The sequence below is a fragment of the Cladophialophora bantiana genome (genome assembly GCF_000835475.1).
Source record: "Cladophialophora bantiana CBS 173.52 unplaced genomic scaffold supercont1.18, whole genome shotgun sequence".
Lineage (NCBI taxonomy): Eukaryota > Fungi > Ascomycota > Eurotiomycetes > Chaetothyriales > Herpotrichiellaceae > Cladophialophora > Cladophialophora bantiana.
The window spans coordinates 624,782-650,381 of NW_015971592.1; the positions used below are offsets into that span (position 1 = coordinate 624,782).

The 25,600-nt window shown below is 52.3% G+C and overlaps 11 protein-coding genes across 11 annotated transcripts; 7 read left to right on the top strand and 4 right to left on the bottom strand.

Moving 5' to 3' along the window:
* Positions 1-1,511: 1,511 nt before the first annotated feature.
* Z519_10510 (uncharacterized protein) lies at positions 1,512-4,562 on the top strand (the record flags this gene model as incomplete). The annotated part of the gene is made up of 3 exons (XM_016768226.1): positions 1,512-1,578; positions 1,640-1,783; positions 1,840-4,562. The coding sequence occupies 3 exons, from the start codon at positions 1,512-1,514 to the stop codon at positions 4,560-4,562; spliced, it is 2,934 nt and encodes a 977-aa protein (XP_016615694.1).
* A 360-nt stretch (positions 4,563-4,922) lies between these two features.
* On the top strand, positions 4,923-6,572 carry Z519_10511 (uncharacterized protein; the record flags this gene model as incomplete). The annotated part of the gene is made up of 1 exon (XM_016768227.1): positions 4,923-6,572. One exon carries the CDS (start codon positions 4,923-4,925, stop codon positions 6,570-6,572), a length of 1,650 nt encoding a protein of 549 aa, XP_016615695.1.
* Positions 6,573-7,704: 1,132 nt separating this feature from the next.
* On the top strand, positions 7,705-9,482 carry Z519_10512 (uncharacterized protein; the record flags this gene model as incomplete). The annotated part of the gene is made up of 2 exons (XM_016768228.1): positions 7,705-7,871; positions 8,237-9,482. 2 exons carry the CDS (start codon positions 7,705-7,707, stop codon positions 9,480-9,482), a joined length of 1,413 nt encoding a protein of 470 aa, XP_016615696.1.
* Positions 9,483-10,187: 705 nt separating this feature from the next.
* Z519_10513 (uncharacterized protein) lies at positions 10,188-11,145 on the bottom strand (the record flags this gene model as incomplete). The annotated part of the gene is made up of 4 exons (XM_016768229.1): positions 10,188-10,307; positions 10,363-10,675; positions 10,724-11,030; positions 11,085-11,145. The coding sequence occupies 4 exons, from the start codon at positions 11,143-11,145 to the stop codon at positions 10,188-10,190; spliced, it is 801 nt and encodes a 266-aa protein (XP_016615697.1).
* Positions 11,146-12,589: 1,444 nt separating this feature from the next.
* On the top strand, positions 12,590-13,103 carry Z519_10514 (uncharacterized protein; the record flags this gene model as incomplete). The annotated part of the gene is made up of 2 exons (XM_016768230.1): positions 12,590-12,723; positions 12,836-13,103. 2 exons carry the CDS (start codon positions 12,590-12,592, stop codon positions 13,101-13,103), a joined length of 402 nt encoding a protein of 133 aa, XP_016615698.1.
* A 381-nt stretch (positions 13,104-13,484) lies between these two features.
* On the bottom strand, positions 13,485-15,538 carry Z519_10515 (uncharacterized protein; the record flags this gene model as incomplete). Its single annotated transcript, XM_016768231.1, has 2 exons — positions 13,485-13,703; positions 13,769-15,538. 2 exons carry the CDS (start codon positions 15,536-15,538, stop codon positions 13,485-13,487), a joined length of 1,989 nt encoding a protein of 662 aa, XP_016615699.1.
* Positions 15,539-16,000: 462 nt separating this feature from the next.
* On the top strand, positions 16,001-17,846 carry Z519_10516 (uncharacterized protein; the record flags this gene model as incomplete). Its single annotated transcript, XM_016768232.1, has 4 exons — positions 16,001-16,088; positions 16,145-16,744; positions 16,796-17,043; positions 17,103-17,846. The coding sequence occupies 4 exons, from the start codon at positions 16,001-16,003 to the stop codon at positions 17,844-17,846; spliced, it is 1,680 nt and encodes a 559-aa protein (XP_016615700.1).
* Positions 17,847-17,974: 128 nt separating this feature from the next.
* Z519_10517 (uncharacterized protein) lies at positions 17,975-19,965 on the bottom strand (the record flags this gene model as incomplete). Its single annotated transcript, XM_016768233.1, has 2 exons — positions 17,975-19,013; positions 19,064-19,965. 2 exons carry the CDS (start codon positions 19,963-19,965, stop codon positions 17,975-17,977), a joined length of 1,941 nt encoding a protein of 646 aa, XP_016615701.1.
* A 754-nt stretch (positions 19,966-20,719) lies between these two features.
* Positions 20,720-22,255, top strand: Z519_10518 (uncharacterized protein; the record flags this gene model as incomplete). The annotated part of the gene is made up of 5 exons (XM_016768234.1): positions 20,720-20,814; positions 20,865-21,081; positions 21,142-21,885; positions 21,944-22,041; positions 22,105-22,255. 5 exons carry the CDS (start codon positions 20,720-20,722, stop codon positions 22,253-22,255), a joined length of 1,305 nt encoding a protein of 434 aa, XP_016615702.1.
* Positions 22,256-22,735: 480 nt separating this feature from the next.
* On the top strand, positions 22,736-23,609 carry Z519_10519 (uncharacterized protein; the record flags this gene model as incomplete). Its single annotated transcript, XM_016768235.1, has 2 exons — positions 22,736-23,287; positions 23,343-23,609. The coding sequence occupies 2 exons, from the start codon at positions 22,736-22,738 to the stop codon at positions 23,607-23,609; spliced, it is 819 nt and encodes a 272-aa protein (XP_016615703.1).
* Positions 23,610-23,932: 323 nt separating this feature from the next.
* Positions 23,933-25,420, bottom strand: Z519_10520 (uncharacterized protein; the record flags this gene model as incomplete). The annotated part of the gene is made up of 1 exon (XM_016768236.1): positions 23,933-25,420. One exon carries the CDS (start codon positions 25,418-25,420, stop codon positions 23,933-23,935), a length of 1,488 nt encoding a protein of 495 aa, XP_016615704.1.
* Between the last annotated feature and the right edge of the window lie 180 nt (positions 25,421-25,600).

Sequence of the window (25,600 nt, forward strand, 5' to 3'; positions counted from 1 at the left end):
CTGGGCGGGTAATGTAGAACCATTCTGGTGTCGTCGGGGTGTAACCTGGACAGTTGAATCCTCTTCGAACGGCTGCGAATGCACGTTAATGAGTAATCTCACCTACTGTCGTCTTCTGGACCTGGCAGCCCGTTTGCGCTGTCGACGGGTTGACTCCGAGTGAGCGGAGCCACTGTTGACTTGAGACGCACCGTCGGCCATCCACGGGTTTCGCGCAAAGTCAAGAGAGAGATTTCCTGTACTAACAGAGAGTGGGAGGGCATTCGGATTCGTACGATTAAGAGCACACCCAAAAATGGCGTCGGAAATGGCATCGACATTGAACTGGGGGGACTTCAACTGCGTCAAAGCAAACTGCCGCCAGATGCAGAATCGGAGGGGATTTGGATGAAGGCAATGAAAGTCGTTGAGCAGCTCATGCGGTGAAGCCCCATCTTGATGGAAGTGGAGGCGCGTAACGAGTCTGCGACGACCACAAGCCGCAGGCTTGGAGTAGACAGGTCTGCGATGCTGTATGCACAGAGAGGACACGGCGATTGTAGAAGTCTGGCTGGTCAATTGAAGAGGGGTGGTTCTGGTTGTGGTGGAAGAGGAGAGACAATGATCAAAAATACAATGGGAGGTGGCTCATGTAGCCGGCGAGCCAACAACGGTGGTGGTGACAAGTGACAGGGTCATCGGCGGCTGCGTTGAAGTGGCCAGTGACAGTGTTGCAGGAGGCGTGTGTGGGAGGTACTCGAGGCTCTCGTATTATACGGAGGTGGGCTAGTTAGGTTAGTTGACCGCGAGCAACGGAGCCTAGTAGTCCAGTTGAGCGCCCCTAGTGTTTGCACCAGACCAGCAAAATGGTGGGTGGCTACGTCTCATTAGCCCAGAGCTGGCGAATCATGGGCAGCCCCAGGGCTGTTGGGGCATCTTGGAGCGTCCCTGGGGAGAGTCCCCTGCAGTTCCGTCTCGCTTTCGCTTTCCGCTGTGTGCATGTAGGCCTCATTTTGGGCCATGCCAGTGTGAGAGAAAGAGAGGGTTTGGTCAAAGCAAACCTCCGACTTCTTGTTCAATTCCACTGCCCTGGCTTCATGCATCCTGCTGGAGGGCACGAAAGACAAAGGAATCCATCCACCCATCAGTCGATCAATCAATGCCAGCTTGGCCGATGAGGTGCCTATCACAGTGGCCAAACAATTCTGTTGTGGCAACTCCTCGTCGGACAGTAGCATCACCATCAGATCAGCCTGCGCAATATCATTTCCTGTTGCTTCTCTGTTCCACCAACCTCGTGTGACGTCCTGACCGATCTCCTCTTCACATTTCGACGTTGCTCGCGCCATTCACCCTGTCAGGGCAGCTGGAAGAGCCATTTCTATCATGCAGGCACTTGTCACTGCGCGTCCGGTCGATCTTCCGACACTTCAATTACGACCTCTCCTCCACTACCACCACTACAACTTGCGTGGCTAGCTAGGTCCCTATTGCGCTCGAATGCCTACTGGTTTACGCTTGATCAACATATCATGTCCGCCCCTCCCCAACAGCGCCCTAGGGCGGCTCTGCAGCCCGGTGATGTACTCGTGGCTATCCGTGCGTTCACCCGTTGCGACACACCTTGTGTGAGAATGTTTCACTGACAGTCTCTATCTAGATGACTTCGATGCAAGAAGCGCTGATGAGTTGACCCTCCGGAAAACCGACCAAATCGAGTTGGTTGAGTTGGATGATGGCTTCGGTGATGGTTGGTATCTTGGGAAGCATCTTGGTACAGGAACGACGGGTTTGTTTCCTGGAGGTAATTTGTTCCACCACAACCGCATCCTTCATTCACAATAGTTGACATGTGGCCAGTCTATACCGCAAAGCTTCCTCCAAACTTCGCGCCTGTGGGCGCTCCAGCCGTTAAAAGCCCTCCATTCCTTGCGAAGCCGCTCAATGAGCCAAAGAGCGAGCCACTCAAACAAGCCAGTCCGACCAGTGACACACCCGCCTACCGAACACTCTCCTCGTCCCCACTGCCGCAGTCTACTCTGCCTCTGCGAAACTCTGTGCCGCCTTCTCCCACTTCATATATTCATCGAAGCATCAGTCAGGCTCTATCAAGCCGGGGAAGTGGGGAGGAAAGTCCGGTTATGAACGAGACATTAAGCGTTATAAATGAACACATTACGGACCTGAGCACGCCACGTCAGAGTCTAGCCCCGCCACAGCCTCTGACTGAGGATTCCGAGAGTGAGTATAGCAGCAGCCATGTCGACCGAGGCTCTTACATCGCCGGCCCAGAAACCGATAGCGAGGATAACCCGCGCCCAACGGAAGCTGACGTCAAGCAATGGGATGCCAAAGAGACAGCCGATTACCTGAGAGGCCTGGGTGTCGACGCGAAACATTGTGACATATTTGAAGAGCAGGAAATCACTGGCGACGTCTTGTTAGAAATGGACCAGTCCTTCATCCACATGAAGGAGTTCGATTTTGGTCTAATGGGCCGCCGTCTGAAGACCTGGCACAAGATCCGAGACTTTCAGAATCAGATCCGAAACGGCACAACGTCGCGCAAGAGCAGCCTCAAGCCAAACGGCTCTAACGAAGATGTCGCCCGAGTCCAAGTACGAGGGACCACGATATTGCCACGAATACCTAGTCTGATGGAAGAACCGGGACTCTCTATCCGCCAGACCCAGTACGCTTACCCATATGTCCATTTATCTACCTCATCGCCACCTTCCGAACAGGTCATGGCTCCATCCTCTTTTCCCCGGCCCCAGCTCGGACGAAGCACTCCCCCCTCGCCGTGGAGGGCTTCGGTGGCTGCTGAATCCCCCACACGACGGTCGGCCTCTTCAATACGAGAACCGAACCACTCTCGCCGTCATTCCTCGATCGATTTCGCAAAGCAGGGGCTTCAGGAGACCTCCGCGCCTGTCGGGGCCACCAGTCTCTCCCCCCCACATAAGAAAAATGCATCGCTCGATAGAGATTGGTCAATGAGCAACGCAATCACAGCAAACGCTAGCGGAAGCTCCCCGTCGCTCAGGCTGCACATCAGCAATCAGACGGCAAGCGTTGATCTGGCTGCAGACCCTGGGTTCAATGGCGAGCTTTCGACTTTCGATCTGGACCGGGGCTATTTTAGCGGAAATGAGGTCGACAATAGAAGGGCGAGGAATTTGCTAAAGAAGCAAGGAGGCGTGGAAAGTGTAAGCCATTCCCGCCAATCAAGCCTGCTTGATGACTCGTCTAAGGATGGTCTCGGCATGAAACGACACTCGCGACTCAGCAGTGTTGATTCCATCAGGGGTGCCGCTTCTATCTCTTCAGCCGCAAAGGCATATCACAGTAGACCATATACAGGACGGTTTCGTTCTGCAAGTGCGAGGAATCTGACGATGCAACGCTCACCAATTGCGCAGTCTCCCACGGTGACGAATCTGGAGGACGACAGTCTATCAGCTCTATCCTCACCAAAGGCTGTGAGCGGTTCGGCGTCCCCCGCTGCCACGGGCCCAGTCCCCTGGACATCATCCACAAAGGCGCGGAAGCTGTTGGGTATGCGAGCTGCATCTGAGGCTGTTACCGGAACTGAAAGAGAAAATGCCAGTTCGTCAAACATTACATCCGACCCATTAAGGGAAAGCCCTACGGCATCACCTTCTGGGTCACAAACTCCTTCTGCAACGTCGCGCAGCTTCGAAATGGACAATACGGACACGTCTTCGAAAGGCACAATGGAACAGCTAGGCCCGTTATTGCATACGAAAACGCCCGTGCGTACTAATCCCAAGACCAAGCGACAAACAAGCGCCTACACAAGGGGCTTGCTACAAATATCGCCTGCGGAAGCACGGAAGCACTGTGACCATTATGGTTGGATGAAGAAAAGATCTAGCGGCATTGTTGCACAGTGGAAACCCAGGCTGTTCATCCTCAGAGGCCGTCGGTTGTCATACTATTATTCAGAGAACGACACAGAGGAAAAAGGCATCATCGATATATCAGGGCACAAGGTTCTTGTCACCACCGCCGACCCCATTACGTCACTTCAAGTCTCCATAACGGGAACAAAATCTACACCTTCCATTGGTACTACTGGATCGTCCACCGAGACCTCTCCGAATGTCACGCGAAACACCAGTGGAGGATCACCCTTCTATTTCAAGCTCGTACCTCCCAAAGCAGGCTCTTCGAGAGCGGTGCAGTTCACCAAACCTACAATTCACGTTTTCCAGGTTGAGAACATCACCGCCGGAAGGAAATGGATGGCCGAGATCTTGAAAGCCACCATCGAACATGACCTAGCAAACTTCGAGACGACAAACCGGCAGAAGACTATCAGCTTGGCTAAAGCCCGGGCAAGAAAAGAACGCCCCCCGGCCCTGAAAGGCACGGAAGATATAGCCGAATTGGCTGAGACGCCAATGCCCCAGGAAGAGAAGGGTGAGCAAGAGAGTGGTTTGAATATAAAGGGGCTCGAATTCAACGAGTTGGACATGAATCTTGAAATTAGCACAGGCCTGACAAGCGGGACAACAGCACGTCCCGACGATGACGCGGAACGGAAAATACAGACATAATGATACACAGGGGGAGGACTTACTTATCTTATCCTACATATAATACATTTTCGGGAATACATAATACTTCTCATTTGCTTTTGCTCCTCTCCTCCGCCCTCGTACAGGGCACATTGTGATTGAATCAATCAGCCCCATTGGGGGCAAGGCTCCGCTCAGCCTGATATTCGCAAGGCTGGCCAATCATTTGTTGTTTGGTTTGGGAGAAATGGAGTGCCTCCAAGGTACAACCCAGTTGCCTCCCTAAATGTCGCGCTTCTTGTCCCTCAACAATGCAATGAGCTCACAGTTTTTGATATCCCACAAATCGTTGTTGTACTTCTTGTTGTGATTCTCTCGTTTTGTTTTCATTCTGGTTCGATGTATAAAGATGGACTTGCAGACAAGCTGCTGCGCCTTCTCTCCCTAGTTGCCCTTTGCTCGACCACCTATCTCTATCTCTATCCAATCTTTCACGGATGTGTCTTCTCATGGAGAAACATATCGACTACGACCGCCTTTAGCGAGACTTTCCACCAACATTGGACACTTTTACGCGACTCGGACCTCCATCCAGCCCTTTCGCGTGCCCCTTTCCGATTGCTAGCCCTAGCTGATCCTCAGCTTGAAGGTGACAGCTCCCTTCCTAAACCCGAAGATAGCTTTATACCTAGGCTAAGGCAGCATTGGGCGAAGCTGTGCACAGAGGAATCACAATATTGGCTGTCTTCCGCGCTTGATACTGTGCAAGAAGTAGTTCTTAAAGACCTCCCCGAGGCACTGAAGGCCCTTCGAAAACGACTTGATCTATTCGGCAACGATTACTACCTGGGTCACATATACAGAACACTGCACTGGTGGACGAAGCCTACTCACGTGGCTGTGCTTGGAGATCTCATCGGCAGCCAATGGGTCACCGACGAAGAGTTTGGATGGAGAGGGTGGAGGTTTTGGAATAGAGTCTTTGTGGGCGGTCGCAGGGTGGAAGACGACATCACGACTCCGAGCAATAAAAGCAAGCAAACCTTTTTTGAAATGCATGATACAAATTGGGAGCGCCGACTGATCAATATTGCCGGTAATCACGACATTGGCTATGCTGGGGATATTTCTCGGGGGAGAATGGACCGGTTTGAGAAGGTCTTTGGGAAGGCCAACTGGGATGTCAGATTCCAGTATCCTAGGTTCAATAGCACCGAGACTGGGACAGAGATCGACCTCCAGCCATCGTTACATCTGATTGTCCTGAACAGTCTGGTTCTAGACAGCCCTGCCCTGTCCGAGGATGTTCAGACCGAAACGTTCGATTATTTGAATGACCTGATCTCTCACCGTTTGCGACCTGTGGAAGACCGTTCGTCTTTTACCCTCCTGCTTACACACCTTCCACTCCACAAGAAAGAAGGGACTTGTGTTGATGCCCCCTTTTTCGATTATTGGGGCAATGACAATGGTGGTGGCGTTTACAAACCCCACGGAGTGAAAGAACAAAATCACCTGAGCGAGCAAACAAGTCAGAAGGGTACTTTGCAGGCATTATTTGGCATGAGCGGAGATCTTGGTGCCCCGGCTGAAGGTAAAGGCAGAAGTGGTCTCATTCTGACTGGCCATGACCACGAGGGCTGTGATGTCTGGCACTTTATCCCTTCTGAATCTGTCTGGTCAACACCAGAGGATAACGGCGAGGAAAAGAGGCGGACCTCGTGGGATCAATGCAAATGGCAGCACGCGAATCTAAGCAACGCACACACCGGAGTTAGAGAGATCACGCTCCGAAGCATGATGGGGGACTACGGAGGCAATGCTGGGCTCCTCAGTGCATGGTTTGACTACGAATCGAGCGAGTGGATGTACCACATTCAGATGTGTGGTCTAAACGTCAAGCTCTGGTGGGCTGTCCACGTTTTCGACGTGGTCGTTGCGGGTATCTATGGCATCGGTCTTCGCCATCGACTCCTTCGCCCTGCTATGGAACCTTCAACAGACAAACCGGGTGCTCCGCGGTCGAAGCCCGAGGGAACATCTAAGTGAACGGTATCGCTTTGCTGGGTATTCAGTGGTCCGTTCGTCTCCGAGTATACAAACGTCACGCGATCTCATTGGCAAAGTTGGATGCTGCTTTAGATCCATCTCTGTACAGGTCGGCTTACTTCCTGAGCAACCTTACAAGCCCCGAACACATGGAAGGAGGGCTTCATCTCTTGAAGAAATCGGCGAAAAGCATGAATTCGTCAACGGAATCAGCATTAGAGTCTTTCAATACCTTTCATTAGGGACATCAATGAAGATCGCTACTTCTATACTGCTAGGAACAACGGCGAGAGAGGAATCTGCTGGCTGAAGTGGCTTGCAGGAGGCGCATTGAGCACGATTCACCTCAGTTCCGCGCTACACGCGTCTGCCGTGGACGGTGACAAAGGGTCGAGACATATTGCAAATGGAATATCATGTATGAAACCTGTGGTTACGACGGATGTGCGATTGCATCTTTGCTGCTGTCCACCTCAACTTTTTGCAGAGGCTGACATCTCGAGACAGACGTGGGAGTCCCTTGCCTCCTCGATTCCCAGAGGCATATGTATTTATCACGTTGGATCCTATATCATGCCAGCAGAACCAATTATTCAGGGCTAAAGCGCGCTGCTACATCGATCTACCTCAAATGCTATCGAACAGACAACCACTGTCGCCAGACCGATCAAACGAGCTCAAATCGTCCGGATGGAACTTGTCAGGGCTGTTCGTGGCTCCGTTCTTCTAGCACTAAGGAAAAAAGCAAGAAAGGAGCTGTTTGAGCTGAAAATGCTACAGCATCAGTAGCTGCATATGGTTAAGACGATGGAAAAACTGAGGCTGAATCCATGCAGCACACCCTGCGATTTCCGGATTCGAGAGATTCACTGAGACGACGAGAGCATTTAGTTTCGAACCTGCCTTTTTGAGCCCCGAAGGGCCGCCATACAACTCAGAGCCATTGTATCCATAGAGCTAGAGGACGACGACAACACCAACAAACGGGTATCATGGCGAGGCCCTGTCAGAATAGTATGCATGACCTGTTTTTGGCCCACTTCGATCCCACTCCCCTATAAATACCCTATAAATACCTCATTTACCTCCTCCCTGCTCTCTTCCTTCTCTAACCCCCACAGAAGTCAACAAGATGGTGTTCCTCGTTGTCTTCAAAACTTCCCTTCCCTGCCCGCTGTCCTACCACTGGGGTCAGGATATCTATGAGGCATGCCCAGGCTGTGTTCATGCTCACGAGCTCAGGACTTGCGATGGTGAAACGAGAATCACTTTTCAGATGTGCCGGAGGCATAGTGACACGTAAGTTCATAGTGTCTCCTGATTGAAGGATCATTTTTTCGAACCCAGCCCTCTTGCCTCTGTGCCCTTCGTCGATATTCAAATTTCTCTTTTTCAGATTTCTCTCATTCGGCGGCCTGGGGCCTGGAGATTCGTATCAGCGCCCTCCAGATGAGTCTGTGCTCGTCTCTGTGAGACTCTCAGGTCCACCTTGCATGATCCCTTGTGTCATAGGCGCTGGAGCCATGCATTCAGCTTCTATCTGGAGACAAGTGAATCAAATCCAAGACTCTTCATCTTACATGTTACCACTAACATCCACATTCCTTCGAGTGTATTCGAAAGTTGAAGAAAAAGAGGGACAACTAATCTTGTCGCGAGGCCAGGGCTCAATCCACGGCACTAGATGAGGCCGTGCTCAACGAGATCCGCACACTCATCCATCCATTTTACTCACCCCTGCCAACATTCCCGATCGTCACAGGGACCACCACAGTGAAATCAAGAGAAGACCTTTGCAAGAAGGTGAAAATAACCACGGCAACATCAGGCAGACGTATTTCTAGCAAGGGGAGCGAGTTGAACCTCCCGCGCCCCGAAATCACGTACGCACATGGCAACGGCTGTATCTACTCGCAGGAGCCTGACGTAGTGCTTAAGCCGAGGGCAGCGGTAGCCGTGATGGATCAGTACGCGAAAGAGAGGCTGAGGAATATCGTCGCCTTGCTGGAAAGCGGTATATGTTGCAACTTGGGCGCGCAGCTCGATACCATCCTCAACAAGGACGATCAGGTTTGTGAGGGTAAAGATAGCTCCCACTTCGAGACGGCCCCAAATTCGGGATTGGACAATTGCCCAGCAACCTTGCTCAGCGAGGTCGCCGCCGACGAGTCTTCTCGGGTGGCTCTTGCGCGACATGCGTTCAGCGCCGCTGCAAACGAAGCTCAAGCCCTCCTTCGAGCCGAGAAGCAGCGGTTAGAAGAATGTCTTGCCACCAGCCCTCTGGCAAAGGGGATATACTGGAAGCGGTGTAATGGACAGTGGGTTAATGGACTGGGTGATGTGCTTGTGGACAGTGGCCGTGTCGAAAACGAGGGAGCCATGGTTGCTGGAACAGAAGCCCGAGGTGTCATGATGGATAAGGAAGGGGTGGATGAGCGTGGAAGCATTGGTGCTGCTTCTACTCTTGCTCAAGATTGCGTCGACGAAGGAGTCGCAGACTTGTCGACGCTGACCTGGACCTCTACACCCAGCTTAACGATGAGCACTACCGCGGCCAAAAGCATTTCCTCCCTCTCCCTCGGAAGCCCGAATTCATCCAACACTACACCGTTGAAAACTACAGTCTGCACTGGTAGCCTCGACGTCCCAAACAGTGCCGACTCCAAGGCTGGGCAATACGGCTACGCCCTGCTCTGCCACGATGATGTAAGTCCTGGCCTGGGTGCACAACTCTCAAGCTCCTTATTTGCCAGCCAGGCTTGTCTTGCCAACTCCTCATCGTTTGAATATGTCATGCTCCAAAATCGGGAACAACTAGTCCGTTCCGGGCAGTGTAGGGAAGAGGATCTCTGCATCACTTGCTGGGCATACAACCGCGCTGCCGTCAGGGCACAGGTCAAGAAAACGTAAAGCAGGCTTGTAACGGTAACAAGCAGGGATAAGTAAGTGGAAAAACCAAATGGGAAAAGAGTGAATGGGCGAAGCTCAGAAGTCGAGACACAGAGAGACATGAGTGATCATCGGAAGGGCGATGCATGCCGCATTTCGGGTCTGAGATTGCACAGTTTTGGTCTGGAAGAACATTAGATTTGGCGTATGGCCCAATATCACCCACCACACGAGTCAAATTCAGCCGAGTCGCGAATGTGGGCGAGCTGCGCGAGGCACGATGGCGACACTGACACTCTTGTCTAAACGTTACGCCTCATGCGAAGATGAGTCGGGTAAAGGAAATGGCTAACTACTAGTAATAGAATGAGCGGGGAAGTATAACTTCGACGACAATGCCGCGCAGATGGAGAAACGATCACCAGATCACGTATTGCTATTTCTTCTCCTGTCTTTGGGTCTAACGAAGTACCTAAAGCAGCTACTCTTCCATCAGGGGATTGTTTGTCGTCGCACCGCCACCGCAGATTATCTTGTCTGCTGTAATCCATCTGCGGAAGGGCTGTCGGTGGTAACAGGGGATGGGAATATCAGTTGGAGGATGACAAGTGGGAAAGATTGTTGCAAGTGATGCTGCCGCCCAGCCCGTCCTCCTCGTTTGCACGCCGAGACAGCGGGGGGGATATCTTTGCCAACGGATACCGTGGCGGGTCAGGACACGTCCTCTTACTCGGCCTTCTCTGTGCTAGCCTCTGGTGCAGGCGCCGCCTCAGACTCCTTCGGAGCTTCGCTTGACTGAGCAGCTGGTGCCTCTTGGGGCTCAGCCTCGGAAGAGGTCCAGAGAGTCTATAGGACTGTTAGAGGAAGAAATGCAAGGTTCAAGGCTGTTTCCATGGCTCACCAAGTTGTCTCTCAACAGTTGCATGATCAATGTGGAATCCTTGTAGCTTTCTTCGCTCAGGGTGTCGAGTTCAGCAATGGCATCATCGAATGCCTGTTTGGCCAGGTGGCATGCTTGGTCGGGAGAGTTCAAGATCTCGTAGTAGAAGACAGAGAAGTTCAGGGCAAGACCAAGTCGGATGGGGTGGGTGGGCGCGAGGTCAGTTTGAGCGACTTCGGTTGCAGCCTTGTAGGCCTCGAGAGACTTGTCCGCGGATTCCTTTCGCTTTTCGGCAGTAGCGAATTCAGCTAGGTAACGGTGGTAGTCGCCCTTCCTATCGAGAAGTCAGAATTGCTGTGACCTATTGGGAAGCTCAGCTTACATCTTGTGGTAGAAGACCTTGGATTCGCCGGTCTGAGCAGATGGGATCAGATGCTTGTCGAGAACCTCGAGAATGTCTTCGCAGATCTTGGAGAGCTCTTTCTCGATGTTTTGGCGGTACTCCTTGATCAGCTTGACTTGGGCATCATTGCCTTTCGACTCCTCCTTTTGTTCAATGGAGGTGACAATTCTCCAGGAAGCACGCCGGGCGCCAATGACGTTCTTGTAGGCAACGGACAGGAGGTTTCGCTCCTCGACGGAGAGCTCTTGGTCTGCAGAGGCGACGACCTTCATGTTCTCGACCATCTCTGTACCAAGGATCAGTTTCGAACACGGCTAGGTTGAGGACAAGTGGACATTACCCTCGTATCGCTCCGCTTGCTCAGCAAGCTTTGCTAAGTAGACTGACTCCTCAACACCCATTTTTGATGTTGGATGCCGCGATGTGATTCAAAAGGAAAAAGGAGACCTGCAGGAGGTGACCGATTAGCCCAGTCACCCAACACAATCAAACGGCAAAAGCGTCAACGAACAGCCCGGACAACGACAAGGTCGAGAACAAAGGGCCACATTTGGTATTGCGATTACAGTGAATGCACAGAAAACAACTTCCTTCCCGTTCCGCCGCGGTTTCAGCCATACAGGAACTGAGATGGAGAGTGAATGGTCGAGACGCAGGAATTGACGTCAATGACAGCGTCTGTACTGGGATCGCAAGCGGATTGGCGGTGGCAGGGTGAAGGACGTGTATCAAGAGACTCGCGCGAACCCAAGGTAGTTTCCTACATCCGACTGAAGCTCAAGTGACTGAGGGCGCAGTCGAAGATTGTCCCGTGCAAGTGCTCGTAGGCGTGGGGTACATGTAGACCGCTGGAGGAGGTGACGACGCTGGGGGGGGGTTGTAGCTTACCGTCGGAAGAAGGTAGGGAGGTCAATGGGACTCGCACCAGGTGAGGACTCGAGAGATCGAGCAGGATTACAAGTGATCCGAGAGGATGAGGGAGGGTGTTGGGGTGGGTGATTTGCAAAGACGTTGTTGGTATGGAAGAAAGAAAGACGAGAGGACGAGAGTTGGTTGTGCAATGTGCGCAAGCCTGCAGGCGTCGCCTACAGTAGTTGAAAAAGGTAGCCGCAGGGGGGGAGTGGGAATGGAAGTGGGAGGGAACAGAGTGGGAGGCTCCCTTCCCCCTTCGCTCCTGTTGCCCTGTTTGCTGTTTGCTGTTTGCTGTTTTGCTGTTTTGGCTGTTTTGGCTGTTTGGGGCCTTCCGCCAGCCAGAGGCTTGGCCCTGATTAAGGTGCAGGGGGCCACCAGCAGCCACCAGCAGCCACCAGATACCCCTAACAGGCCCGCCAAAGGTCACTGACATAACCTGCCGCCGCTTGGTTTGTCCGCATTCAAATTTCCTTCCAGCCTCACTTGTTTCATCGCCACTCATCGACGGATCACATGGAGATTGGATTGCCTGGCACCTGTCTGCAAATTCGAGCCTGGAGACCCCGTTCCCAGCATTGAGCAATATCCTGCGCTTTGACATGCTTCTTGATGCCGAGGAGGCCTCTTTGCCGCTTTCACGGGGCGAATGGCACTGACGAGAACACATCACGTGCTCAAATAAACAATCAGCTGGTCCTTTCACTCCGCCGTAGCAGTTGCCTGTCTATTAATACGGCGAGACACTAAGTGCGCATTTCCGTACTCGTCATTTGCTCCACTGCTAATAGCTGCCATCTGCAGGCGACAAGGCGAGCTCAGTCAATCCATCCCGCACCCAGACTGCAACTACTACTTCCTGCATTGTACTCGGTACCAACTCATCCTTCCTTGATCACAATCCAACTCTCATCCCACCCCTCGCCATCCGACAAAATGTTACGAACTCAAGTCGTAAAGCTCGCCAGGGCTTCTGCGGCTTCCTCGATCCGTCGATCCTTTTCCATCACCGCCATACGAGCATCTGAGGGAGATACTGGGGCTCCCAGATATGGTGGATCTGCTGCCGGGTATGTATTCTTTCAACTGACATCTGACTCTTCTCTCAAAGGCCCTGCTAGGGCAAACGTGCAGCACGATGTCATTAGCACTGCTGCTCACACTTGGTTTGATGGAAAACAGTGATGCCTTTACCAGACGCGAGCAAGCCAGCGAAACAAAGTTCATCAGAGAGAAAGAAATGGAGAGGTGCGTTCCAGTATTCGGCGTCGAGAAGGAGCGATTTGATACACTGAGACTAATCTATGAGTACGATTTACACAACAGCTTGAGAAAATTGAAGGAGAAGCTCGCCCAACAACGGAAACACCTTGATGAACTGGATGCGCACATCCAGGAGCTGGAGAAGGATGCCGGTGGCGAAGACCCTCAATACACCAAAGACAAATAAATGGGAACGACATTGGAGGGTCGGCCCCTGGTGATGGAGAGAACAGCCGTGATGCTGGGAACCAGTCTCTCGAGGATGAATGACCAGAAGCAAAGCAATAAAACACCAGGCTCACTGGACAAGCATGATTCTTCGGTTGTACAGTAGTTGGACTGCCTGCCCGGCAATATCATATGTCTTCACTCCCATGTTGACCGAGAGCTCATTCCCATGTTCGAGCTCCTCGAGATTTGATCCGTCTAGTCTTACAAAACTTGCAGTTTGAGCTAAGGTGTTCGCCACCCCCCGTTCCTATTACTTCCCAAAGTGCCCAAAGCACCTCCCATTGGAGAAACCCAAGTTGCTTCGTTGACTGATACACTGATAAAGCCCTTTGCCACGTCATGATCGCCTTCCCATGTAACTCCGATAGAAATCCTGGACTGCTGCACCGGTGTCGCTCCCATCAATTGTTGAAGATGACCTATAGCCGGCTAGATACCCTAATTGACTTGCCGCTTTTTGCGCCGCAGCAACTTTTTCCTGTAGAGCCTGTGTGCCTTGGTCGATAGCCTGCAGTTGGATCAAGTGCGAATTGAGGATCTTGACAATTTGTGTGATCTATATCGCCCTCATTAGCTCTTGCTTCGAAACAAAATATTAAGGAGGCAGATCAGATGGCTTACCGGCTCATCTCCCTTTGAACTCCTACTCAGGCTTGCATTTGCGGCATTAACTTCGTCAACCATGCTTCCCAAATCTCTCTCCATCTCCTCCAGTCTCTCCCCCAATTTCTCCGCGAGTTTGTACGTCCTCTCCCTCTCTTGATCGGGTCCACCCATTTCGCTAGGCGTCATAGAATCTTTGGCCAACATCTCATCCACGTCGTTTTCGTATTTAGTTAACCAAGATTCCAATTCCGCTTGCGAGTTTTCAACCGCGGTCAGTTGCATGTCCACACTCACAGTTTGTCGCTCACACGTCCGGGCGCGGACGTACAGCTTGTCGATTTTAGAGGAGTTATCTACGATCAACTGGTCCCACCGGGCGATGGTCTCTGCGTGATCTTTGAACTCCTTCGAGTAGCGTGACATGTCGGTCGCCCAGCGGGTGAGAATCTCATCCATGGTTTTATTGCGAAGGCGGGATTGAGCTGGCGGGGTTGGTCCGGTTGTGGAAGTCTGGACCCCTATGGCACTTGGAACTGAGGCCGGCGCAGCAGTGGTCCCAGCCGCCGGAGCGGCAGTGATTACAGGGGCAGCAGGTTGCGAGGTAGCTGAGGTTGCCGGTTTGCTAAACAAAAAAGGGCTGGAAGTAGGAGCTGAGGTAGTGGCAGGTTGCGTTGTTGTAGGCGCGGGCTTACCGAAAAGAGGGCTTGCCGCAGGGGCTGAAGTACCGGCAGGCTGAGAAGCTGCCGGGGCGCTGGTAGCTGGAGGACCAAAGGAGAACGGACTCGCAGTAGGTGCAGGTGCAGTCGTGGTAGCCGCAGCGGTTGTCGATGCTGAGCTTTGAGCACCACCAAGGTTGAATCCTGAGAAAAGAGGTGTTTGGGCAGGAGCAGAAGTCGCGGGTGTCGCTGCTGCTGAAGCCTGCGTTGCGGATGGCTGTCCGAATGAAAAGGTCGGCTTAGCGGCTGACCCTGGAGCTGCTGTCGTGGCTGGCTTCGCAAAGAGATTTTGTGCTGCTGGTGGTTTCGGTGCTTCGCCAAATAAGGGAGTAGCAGCTGGCTGCGAGGTCGCTGGTGCTGAAGTGGGCTGGCCAAACGAAAAGGACTTCTGTTCAGGGGCGGAAGCAGCAGTCATCGACGGTGTGGTTATTGATGTAGACTCTGCTGGCTTTCCGAAACTGAAGCCGCCAGATGAACCACCAAAGAGGTTTCCAGAAGGTGCTACTCCTGCCGCAGCTGGTTTACCCCAGGAAAAGGTTGACTTGGACGCATCTTCGCCTGGTTTTGCACCAAAAAGGCCAGCGCCACCACCGCCTGTACTTGCGGCCAAGGTTGAGCTGGCTGGAGGAGGTCCGGCTGGAGTGGTTGAAGTCGTGCCAAAACCGAATGGCTTGCTGGTAGCAGGGGTTGTAGAACCAAACAACGACGGAGCAGATGTTGTAAGGGTAGACGATTTGTCTGGTGTACCGAACCCTCCAAAATTTGACTTTGCAGACTCGCCGCTCTGCGGCTTGGGCGCGAATAAGTTCTGGGATGCAGAATTTCCAGAGGTGCCACTTTGCTGTCCAAGGATACTGGGAGACGCGGGCTTGTTGTCTTTTGCACCACCAGTGCTAAGGAAATTTGGCGGTTGAGTAGACGCAGTTGCCGGAGGCTTGATCCCGCCAAAATTGAACCCAGAATTTGTTCCTGATAGACTTCCTCCTGATGATGCAGGGGTATTAGATGTTCCAAATAGCGACTGTGAACTCCCTCCACTTGTAGAGGGCTGTCCGAAATTGAAGGCCATCTTCGCGATTTGCAGCAGGTGAGGCGTTAGAAATCTAGAGAGAGGGCATCGCAGGAGGCCGAAGAAGACAGGGTACAGGGGACGCAGGACAGGGACAAGAGCAGATCAGTGTTTGCCGTTTGAGCAAAAAGGATGGTGTTGGTAAGGGGTGTAAGGTGGTGGCACCGTGGTGGTTGTGACGATGTTGATCAAGACGCGCTCAGGCTCAGGCACGGAGCAAATAAGTTGATGCAGATGGTGCAGATGGGTGCAAATGCAGATGTGTCGACGCAGTGGTTGCGGAGTTGGTGCCCAAAAAGGAAACAGACGCCAATGCTGGCCTGCGCTGCGCCTTGAACCAACTGCAGGCCACTTCCTTTCTACCTTCACCCTCGCGCCCTCTCCGTCTCCTCACCCAGGCTTCTGCTCTGTCGATTCTTCTGTTGTATTGGGAGACAGGCAGATACCCATTCAGCCGTAAAGATGACGAGACCATCTTCATCGAGAGACAGCCTGCATCTTGAACCCCCCAGGAAAAGCGTCGAACTGGAGGATCCCGGTGCTCATGAATGTAAGACTACCTTGAGATCCGATCAAAGCCATTAGGGGAACTAATGACTGCCATAGTATCGTCAGAAGGCGAAGATGAACACTTCTCAGATGCCTCAGAGGGTCAAAAAAGACCCTCCAGACCAGTCACTCCCGTTTCTCCCATTCCCAAGACACGCATTGAAAAGGTCGATGATGAGCCACGATATGGCGAGGTCCCGGGCACGCCTGCATACGAGAAGCGAATGTTGGATGCTGTGCCTGACGAGGTCGAGATTGTCCCAGAAGGCCGCCTCAGTAAACGCTCCTCTCAGCTTCTCGAACCACCCACGACCCCAGGAGGCACTCTTATACCACGTACTGTGGTCGAGAAGCTCGACCCCGAATCCCCGAGCTATGGTGAAATTCCAAAGACTTCGGCCTATCTACAGAGGCAAATGGATGCTGTCCCCGACGTCATTCTGAAGAATCCAGAGCCTGGAAGGAGGCACTACACTGATGATGGGGCGGGAGATGGACAAAAATCTTCTTCTTCCTCAGATATTCCAGTGCCAGAAACCGTCATTACTCGGGTCGACAGTATTCCCGCCCATGGCGAGATCCCAGGCACAGAAGCCCGTAAGAAGCGAACTCTCGATGCTGCACCGGATATCATCGAGAATCAGGGCAGTGGAGCAGGTAAATCCAGCGTACAGACCAACTTTCAGGAGGACCATTGACCTGATTCAGGGTCACCAATTCTCGACAGATCTATGAATTCCACAAGACGGAGATCCGCTCTACATGACAATGATGATGGCAACGACCGTAATGATAACGACTTCGGAGATGAGTTCGATGAATTTGAAGAAGGCGCAAAAGCTGGGGCTGATGATGACTTCGGGGACTTTGACGATGGCTTTGAAGAACCTGAGGCTGTCGAGTCACCACCTCCTGTATCTATTTCTCAATCAAGTTCTGTACCAGCCGACGCATTCGTGAGTTTCCCATCTTCGTTGATGCCCTATAGTGTGCTGATCCAACTATCCAACCGCAGCCCCTGATCGACTTCGGTGCCCTTTCATCGGTACCAGATTTCCTTGCTGCCGCACAAATGCACCTAGACGTCATGTTCCCGGCTTCCACAGCCGACTACTCCTCTCGATTTCCACCACAAGAAACGATATCAGATTTCTCACCCATCTTCCCCTCTGACCGCTCACGCTCCCTCTGGAAGCAACTCATCACACCACCTCCGCTCCAACCGCCGAATTGGACGCAATCGCGAATCAGGCGGTTATTCCTGGTTAGCCTTGGTGTACCGGTCGACCTCGACGAAATTCTACCGCCAAGTAAGCAGAAGAAACTTGTTCTGCCGGACATCAATCTAGAACCCTCAGCACGCAAATCGGAAGCCGATAAGACATTAGGTTCTCTTGCACGTCTCAAGGCACAAAGCGGTGCAAACGACTCATCTGCCTCGATCGACAGCACACAATCAGGCGGCGTCAAAGAAGGCCAAAGAGTACCCCGCTCAAGGAAACCGAAAGGGCCCCCTCCGCCACCGGAGTTAGACCTAGCAGCTGTGAAACGACTCTGCGCTACTACCGAGGAAAAGCTTGAAGGCTTGACTGACGAAGAATTGCAGAGGCATGTGAAGGAATTAAATGAATTAACAGCAAGAACAAGTGAAGTTCTGGAGTACTGGTTGAAAAGAAGGGATGGATTGGTTAAGGAGAAGGAAGCGTTTGAGGGTGTCATTGAGAATTTAGTAAGGCATGCTAGGAGGGTGAGGAAATAAACATCCATCAGCTGTCACAAAGACATACAACATTTCTAACAGAGGCAAATTCTTCTGAAGTGGAGAGCTTTCGCCGAGCAGAAAGCAAGTCCTGCAGCAAGTCTTCGCCCTGGCTGCTTAATGCATCCTCACATTCTTGAATCGAGGTCGGAAAAGAGGCTATCCCAGCCTGGCATCCCCATCTTCGGCCCCAACTCGACATAGTCCTTCCATATCTCGTCAAAATCTGACAGATGGTGCTGACCGTCTTCTTCGGGAGTCCAGTTATCACAAGGCCGCGGTGCTTGTTGTCCTCCAGGGTCTGCAAGGATTTGAGGCTGAAGAGACTGCTGAGCTTGCTGCTCGGCCGCATCCCCAGCTAAAGGACCGTTAATTCCATGCAAGCGAACCTTGTGCTTTCTGAGCACATCCATAAGAGACTCGAGAAACTCATGCGCCATCCGTGACTGCGACTTCGCATCTTCCAGCGTCTTGCAAGCTTCCGCGACCTCGGCTTTGCGTGCTGCGTCGTCTTCCCCTGCGGCAGCCTCGTTGAAACACAGATCCATCACCAGCACAATGGTCGCCATGAAAATGTGATAGACTACACCGGTATGCCTTGCGATAACTGCCATAAAATTTCCTGGCTCATCTAGCTGAAGGAGTCCCTTCATCCGGATGACTGATCGAGCCGACTTCAGCGATATCTCGCGGGAGTAGTCATAATGGCGTTCCACAGAGCGGCGGATGAGAAAGGGTTGATGGAGTTTACAGCGTCTCGTGTGTCCAATCATTCCCAATGCATAACGCTGGACTTGCATCTGCGGATAACGACGCATGACTGGTTCGCTTTCGCGCAGATGGTATTCGTCGACTTTGAAGAACGAAGGTAGCTCTTGGAAGAAGGCTTCGAATTTCCTGTCAAGTGTAACCACATCTTGGTAGTTGACGGTCCCCAGCTCCAGGCTCGACAGCGGCATCACGTCGACGACACTGCGGCAGATGTCAGCGAGTTTAATTCTCTGGATGTAGTATGACATGCTGGTGGGTTCGGATAGGGGTTTGTCAATAGGAGGGGTGTCCTGATGAAGGTCGTCGTCATCGACGTTGCGTGGCCTATTCACACGCATATGTCGTGGTTGGACAAAATAAGTTCCTTCCTGTGGACCTCCACTGAGACTCAACAACCTGCAAGCCGATGAGTAGCTGTGGGCCTTGTTCTGGAAGCAAGGACATACCAATCTGTTGCCGCGACGTGCCACCATACCCTACGCTTTATCTCAGTCTCCAAGCCAGTCTGTTGATTAGCAACATTGCCTGGCGTGTCGATCCTGTGCAGCGAAAGATCACGCGCCATTGCCACAGTACTGGCGAACAAACAACGGGCTCTGGTCGAGAATCCTTCACTGTGGAACAGTAGAAACCCCAGGATGACGGCGGCCTGGACATCCTCCAATTGTCTGGCGATCGTGCGGCGAGAGGACTCTATTACTTCCAGCGCGGCATTTGTCCAGAACGAGGACGCTTGGGCAGCTTCAGACGTCGAGAACGACGGTCGGCTGTCTCCCAAAAAATAAACACAAAGGGCTGAAGCACTTGCGAGGATGCTGAGCAAGAGCGCGACTTCGGAAGGGATGACGAGGAGGCCTTGCTCTAGGCTAGAATACAGATTCTGCATCGTCATCCGGACAGTGGGAACGTGAACGACATGTTGGAGGTCGTCAATGTGTCTGAAATAGTGGTCTAGTAACAGTGACGCTTCCTCCTTCAGCGGAAGACACAGGCGCTTCGAGGCCTGCTGGAAATGGGTCGGCTTATCAGAATCGAGGGAGATTTGGCGCATGGACATTATGCGGATGTCACAGCCTCGTGGAAATACCAATGGTGCTTCGTGGGTGCCAGTCTCCTCCAGGCTGTGAACGGCCTGCTCGTATTCCGATGCCGGTGAGAGACAGGCAAGGCTCGGAGAGGGAATACCCCTGGGCAGAGGTAGATGTGGAGATGTCCCAGAGCCAGTTATCGTCGTATCTGGGGCTAACGACCTCCCAATGACGATGTCTTCGAGTCGTTTCAATCGCGCGAGAACAGATTGGTCGCTCGGATCTTCGACAAACACAGACGGACGCCGGCCATAGGGCATAAATTTACCATCGCAGGCCAGGCCTCTTGACGCACAATTCGAACATGGCTGCTGTCTGTTACACTTCAGTTTCTTCGACCTGCAGAATTGACAAGATACAGGATCCTGGCGGGGTCTCTTCAAGGGATTTGGAGGCGCATCTGCTCGACCCCTGCCGGAAGACATCATTCTTGGGCCTGACTGACTTCCAGACTCAGGATGTCGACACCGCAAAGACAAATAACTACCCTTTATGCCGCGGAGAGTCCAGGAGCAATGAACGAATACTTTACGTTGGCAAAGTGCAGCTGCAGTCCAGGAGGAATCCCCATATGAGCATCGGGGATAGCTAGCCTTGCCGAAATAGGAGGCCCTAAGCGGTCGTTGCGCCCTCACGTCCTATTATTACTATTCGTCAGACGGCTCTATTTGGACCCGCACCGGTTAAAGGGACCAATCGGCTGTAAAGAGAGCATGAAGCCTTGGAAGCTAGGAAATTCCATGGAAGCTCCGAGCTCCACCGAGTACATCAGTTCTTTTGTCACAAGCGTGCTCATTCAGCTTCAAACACAGACTGCGGCAAATTAACTCAAGCTTGACAATTTAGCACAGTCCCACGTCCCATTGTTTCAACCGGTTGTCAACATGCATTGGCTACTCGAGCCCATGGACTCTCCGTTTCGCTCAAGCTTCAGAACGTTGATAAAAGGTCCTGCTCTCGTTCCCGCGCCGACATGGATCCTCTAACAGTAATTCGTCCTCATGACTTTTCAAAATGATGGAAGAGGCAAAACCTGCGTTGCCTTCAGATTCAGAGAAGGCAGTAGTGGCAGGGGGTAGTCTGAGCCGGAATGACACTGGTGAATTCAAGTCAGTACTCTTCCATGGTCTTCCGCCGGGGGCTGACACCACTCCCACAGCACAAGATCGATTCTCGCCCTCGTCGGCTCCGCTTTGTCAACCTTCTGCACAGTTGGCTTCCTCAATGCGTTTGGCGTCTTCATCGACTGCTACCGGAGACATGAATTGGCCGACAAGTCCGAATTTGACATTTCCTGGATTGGCTCTTTCTCCACGTTTATTTTCTTCCTCACTGCAGCGCCGGCAGGCCTTTTGACTGATCGGATGGGCCCTACAGTAAGCACAGGCTATGTACCTATGCACGATACCAGTCAGTCCAGTTAACCTACTGTCTAGATTCTCCTCATAACAGGAGGCACAATAACTATCTTTTCCATGTTCATGATCTCTCTGTGTCATGAATATTATCAGTTTTTCCTGACCCAAGGGCTTCTTCTAGGCATAGGGCAAGCACTTCTCGCTTGCCCTGTTCTTGCCATGGTTAGCCGTCACTTTCACAAGAATCGTGGCTTGGCGACCGGCTTTACGATCGCAGGTTCCTCTCTGGGTGGCGTCATATGGCCTATAATGGTGGATCAACTTCTTAACAAGAACGACATTAGTTTTGGCTGGACAGTGCGTATTGTTGCCTTTACAATGGTTCCGCTTGTGGCCGTAACTTGTGTCACTGTCCTCCCCCCAGCGACACAGAAGCCCAGTGGTGGGGCGACTCCCCCATCAGCCCGGAAAGACAATACAAAGAAGACAGACCTGTCGATCCTCAAGAACCGGGTTTTCCTTACCTTTTGCGGGGGGATAGGGCTCTATTACCTGGGAATGTTCTCCCCTTTCTTCTTTGTAACCTCATACGCCGTCAGCGTTGGTCTCTCCACCAGCTTCGCATTCTATCTCGTCTCTATTCTCAACGCTGCCTCCCTTTTTGGGAGAATTGGCGCTGGCTGGGCTGCTGATCAATACGGTCATTTCAATATGTGCTCACTAGCCGCGATGACCTCTGCGGCGGTTGCATATTGTTGGACGGCCGCCCAAACATCAGCGGGTCTGGTGGTGTGGAGCTTGGCTTATGGGTTTTGCTCGGGTGTGAGTTGTCCCCTTGTCGTTAAGCCACGAATTGTGACTGAAAACTCCGCTCTTCCAGTCAATCTTGAGTCTCCAGGTGGCGTGCGGCACGAAGCTGGCAACACCAGAATCATACGGTACTGCAGTTGGCATGATAATGGGAATAGTCTCCATGACGTGAGTTAGGATTCTTTCTACCTCTCTCCAGGACTTTCAATTGCTGACATCTTTCATCATGAGCGGCCTCTTCGGTTCTCCTATCAGTGGCGAGCTAATCAAGTATAGCTACCTTGCTCTTTCAATGTATGCAGGAACAGCATTAGTTGCTGGTGGGCTGTTCATTTGTTTGGCACGACTTCAACTGTCTCAGCAGCTATTGGCTGTTGTCTGAATGCTCTGAGCTGTATTGGAATAGATCGAGTATTCGGATGGTATCCAGTGCCGGAAGAGATGTGTAGTGGAGTGTAGGGGAATATTATGTGCATAGCATAGACTTATGAGGCGAATCTCACCTCATATAGGTATGGAGAAATACGTACAAGTACTCCGTACACTGCTCTGAACATCACGGAAGGCTGTTTCTTACCTAATATGGTTAGGCGAAGTTGGAACTAAAATCAGCGGGATCTGGACAACAGGCTGGACTTTCGATTCGTACGCCCTCACTGTCTTGAATCAATTCCACCGCGCAATAGACATTCAGAGGAGAAAAATCGACTGCGCAGCCTTCTTTACATGACCATCCCCTTGCTCAAATCCATCCAACTTTCGCACTCAAATTTCCTCAGACATCAGCTCGCAACTACACTCTTCCGGTACTCGACGAAAGGCCATTCGCGCCGCTGAAAGCAGAGCAAGGATGCCTGCAGCCATGTCCTCACAATCACCCTCCCTTGACTCGATTCTGCATACCCTCCGACAGTCTCTAAGCAGTCACGACCCGTTTCAAGCGCAGTCACAGTTACAACAGGCGAAGCTCGCCCTCCTACAACAAAATGCCTTAATACCCTCTCCCCAAACTCCTGCGCAGACACTAGCAACCGCTCGTTCAATATTGGAAGCTGGCGCTCTTCTCTCCATCCGATCAAGAGACCCCGAATCTTTCGTGAGATATTACTCTCAGCTACAACCCTTCTATGATTTCCCCGGCCTACAACAGACACCTTCGAGAGAACGCTCAAAACTCACGGGACTGTATCTGCTTCTATTACTCAGCCAGGGCGATTACGCTGGTTTCCACACCCTCTTGGAGTCTCTGATTGCGGCGGAGGGGGCGAATGGGTCCCCGAGCGTGGAAGCCGATCCGTATATCAAATACCCTATGGAGTTGGAGAGAAGTCTCATGGAAGGCAGCTACGACCAGGTCTGGCGGAAGACAAATGGGCGAGACGTCCCTGGTGAAGAGTTTGGGTTGTTCTCCGATGTACGTGGTTGTCCATTTTTCTGCATTACTTCATGAGTATTGACGTTGACACTAGATCCTAATCAACACCATCCGTATCGAAATAGCCTCCTGCGCCGCCCGCTCCTACCCTTCTCTTCCTATCGCCTCGGCCAAGAACCTTCTCTTCCTAGACTCTGAAGGCGCAGTAATGGAATTTGCACGCGAGCAAGGGTGGAGTTTGGAAGAAGGGAGGATATATTTCCCCGGATTGGAGGCGTCCAAGAAGACAGAGGAAGGGGACGAGAAGGAGGTGATTAGTCACATGGTGGAGTATGCGAGGGAACTGGAGAGCATCGTTTGAATTCTGTCTGCGAGCGTGAGGAGGGGCAGATCGAGCAAGATGGATATTGTACTCGTACTCAAGGGCATAGCCTTGCACAGGACGGTGGCACAAGTGAAACGATCTTGCGGACAAAAACCCATGGGCACTAAGGTTGGAGAATCATGTCTCTACTGTATGGGCTCCTAACCTTGCTTTATGCAGCTTGACCTCGTACGCTCGTACTTTCACTTTCCCCGGCATCCCTCCGCCAGCGCGTGCTCTGTCCTGGTTGAAAATTCAATCTGGAGGCATCAAAATATTTAGAACCAATTTGGCTGTTGTCGACAAGCTTGGCTCACTCATCACCGACTCTGCGCTTTCAGATGATCCACAAACTTCCACGTGCATATCTTCATATCATAAAAGCTGGTGCTGACAATGGTGTAAGCTGGCGCTGCCCTTGCTCGGCTGCCCTCTCCCGCTTGTTCCCTACCCTTCTGCGTCTGATCTTGGCTGCTGCCATTGGTGTTGCCGTTTTCGAGTCGAGCGTCGCAGCAGTACACCATACTCTCATGACCCGCACGGAAGATCGTAACGGGCGTGATTGTCCATGTGTCTCCTTGGGACGAGCTGGACGTGACAGTGGTTCGTGTGATGCGAATAATTGCGGCGCCGGCATGCATCAGTGATGCGAGGACGAGGGTGTGATGCTGGAGCTGAGCCTGGCCCTCCCTTCTGGTCGAGTACTGATCCAAAACCTTCAGCCGCCACACTCCACCATCAACCCTCAGTTCCGCCTTGAAGCTTGCACGATATGTCTGGGTGTCAATCTCGAACAAGCGTATGTACTCGTCGTAGCTCCCTGTGGCTAGTGGAATGATATCTCTTCTGTTCTCACCCCCATTGCCACTCCGAACGGTGGCGGGGGGGAGAGGGAGAATTGATACCACTCCGGCGGTATGGCTGCGGCGGTCCTTCCATAGGGGCATAGCGTTGAGGGATAGTGTGTCGCAGGGGGATAGTGATGTTGAATTCGGTGCCGACGGGTGGGTGGTAATAGTGGATGGGGAAGCCGAGGAGGCAATCAAGGCACTGTCATCGCCGCCACTGAGAATCACTCGGGATGTACACCTGTTTCCATCCCACGATGACGAGCCAAGATCGAGAACTGCAACGGTCCAAGCCTCCAATTCATGTTTGTGGACAATATCGTTCGAGATGGGCACCAGCGCCTGAGGAGGTTGATCCGCCCTCTCGTCAAAGAGGTCCTTGACTGCTGGCACCGAAATCCTTACCACCCTCGCATCCCCGAAACTCGTGGTCGCCGCGAAACCCACATCAACTACATCACTTATTCCAGCCACCCCGTGCGTACGCGTTTCAGGAAACCAAGTGAATTGTGTGACCAATGGTACAAGACCATGTTCATCATTCTCGGCCACCCTGACAGTTCCCAGGGGGAGGAGTTTCGTAATCACCCGCCGACCGAGCACGTCGCCGTGCATAGTGAACCGGAAGAAATGCACTGTGGCATTGCTGGTCGCGACGCCTAGAAGTGTGCTGTCGGAGGGGTGGAAATGGGTATCCAACACTGCGCAAGGGAAATCCACTCTGTCCAATGACGGAGGCAGCATGCCAGCGTATCTGGGCTTGAATGTCGACATGACAGTCGTAACTTGGAGAGAGCCGCGGCGTGTCTGCCCATTGTAGTCGCATGGTTCGTCTTTCTTTAGGAGTGAATATGTACCGATGATCATATACTCCGGGTGGAGCGGACAGATGGCGACCGTGTCGACATCCTGGTCAACCGTGCGGGAGCTGTACTCGATGTCTTCTGATATGTTGGCCATTGTGACGAGCAGCGATGGCGATATTCTAGGAGGAACGACGCCGGTGGCGACCGGTGCAGCTTGTTCTGCGTGGTACCGTTTGATGCTTGCTTTTACCATTTGCATGAGTTCGGTGATGGAGGGTTTAGACAGAGCCATTGCGAACAGATGGAGATTGTTTCCAAAACCAACCTTAGAAAA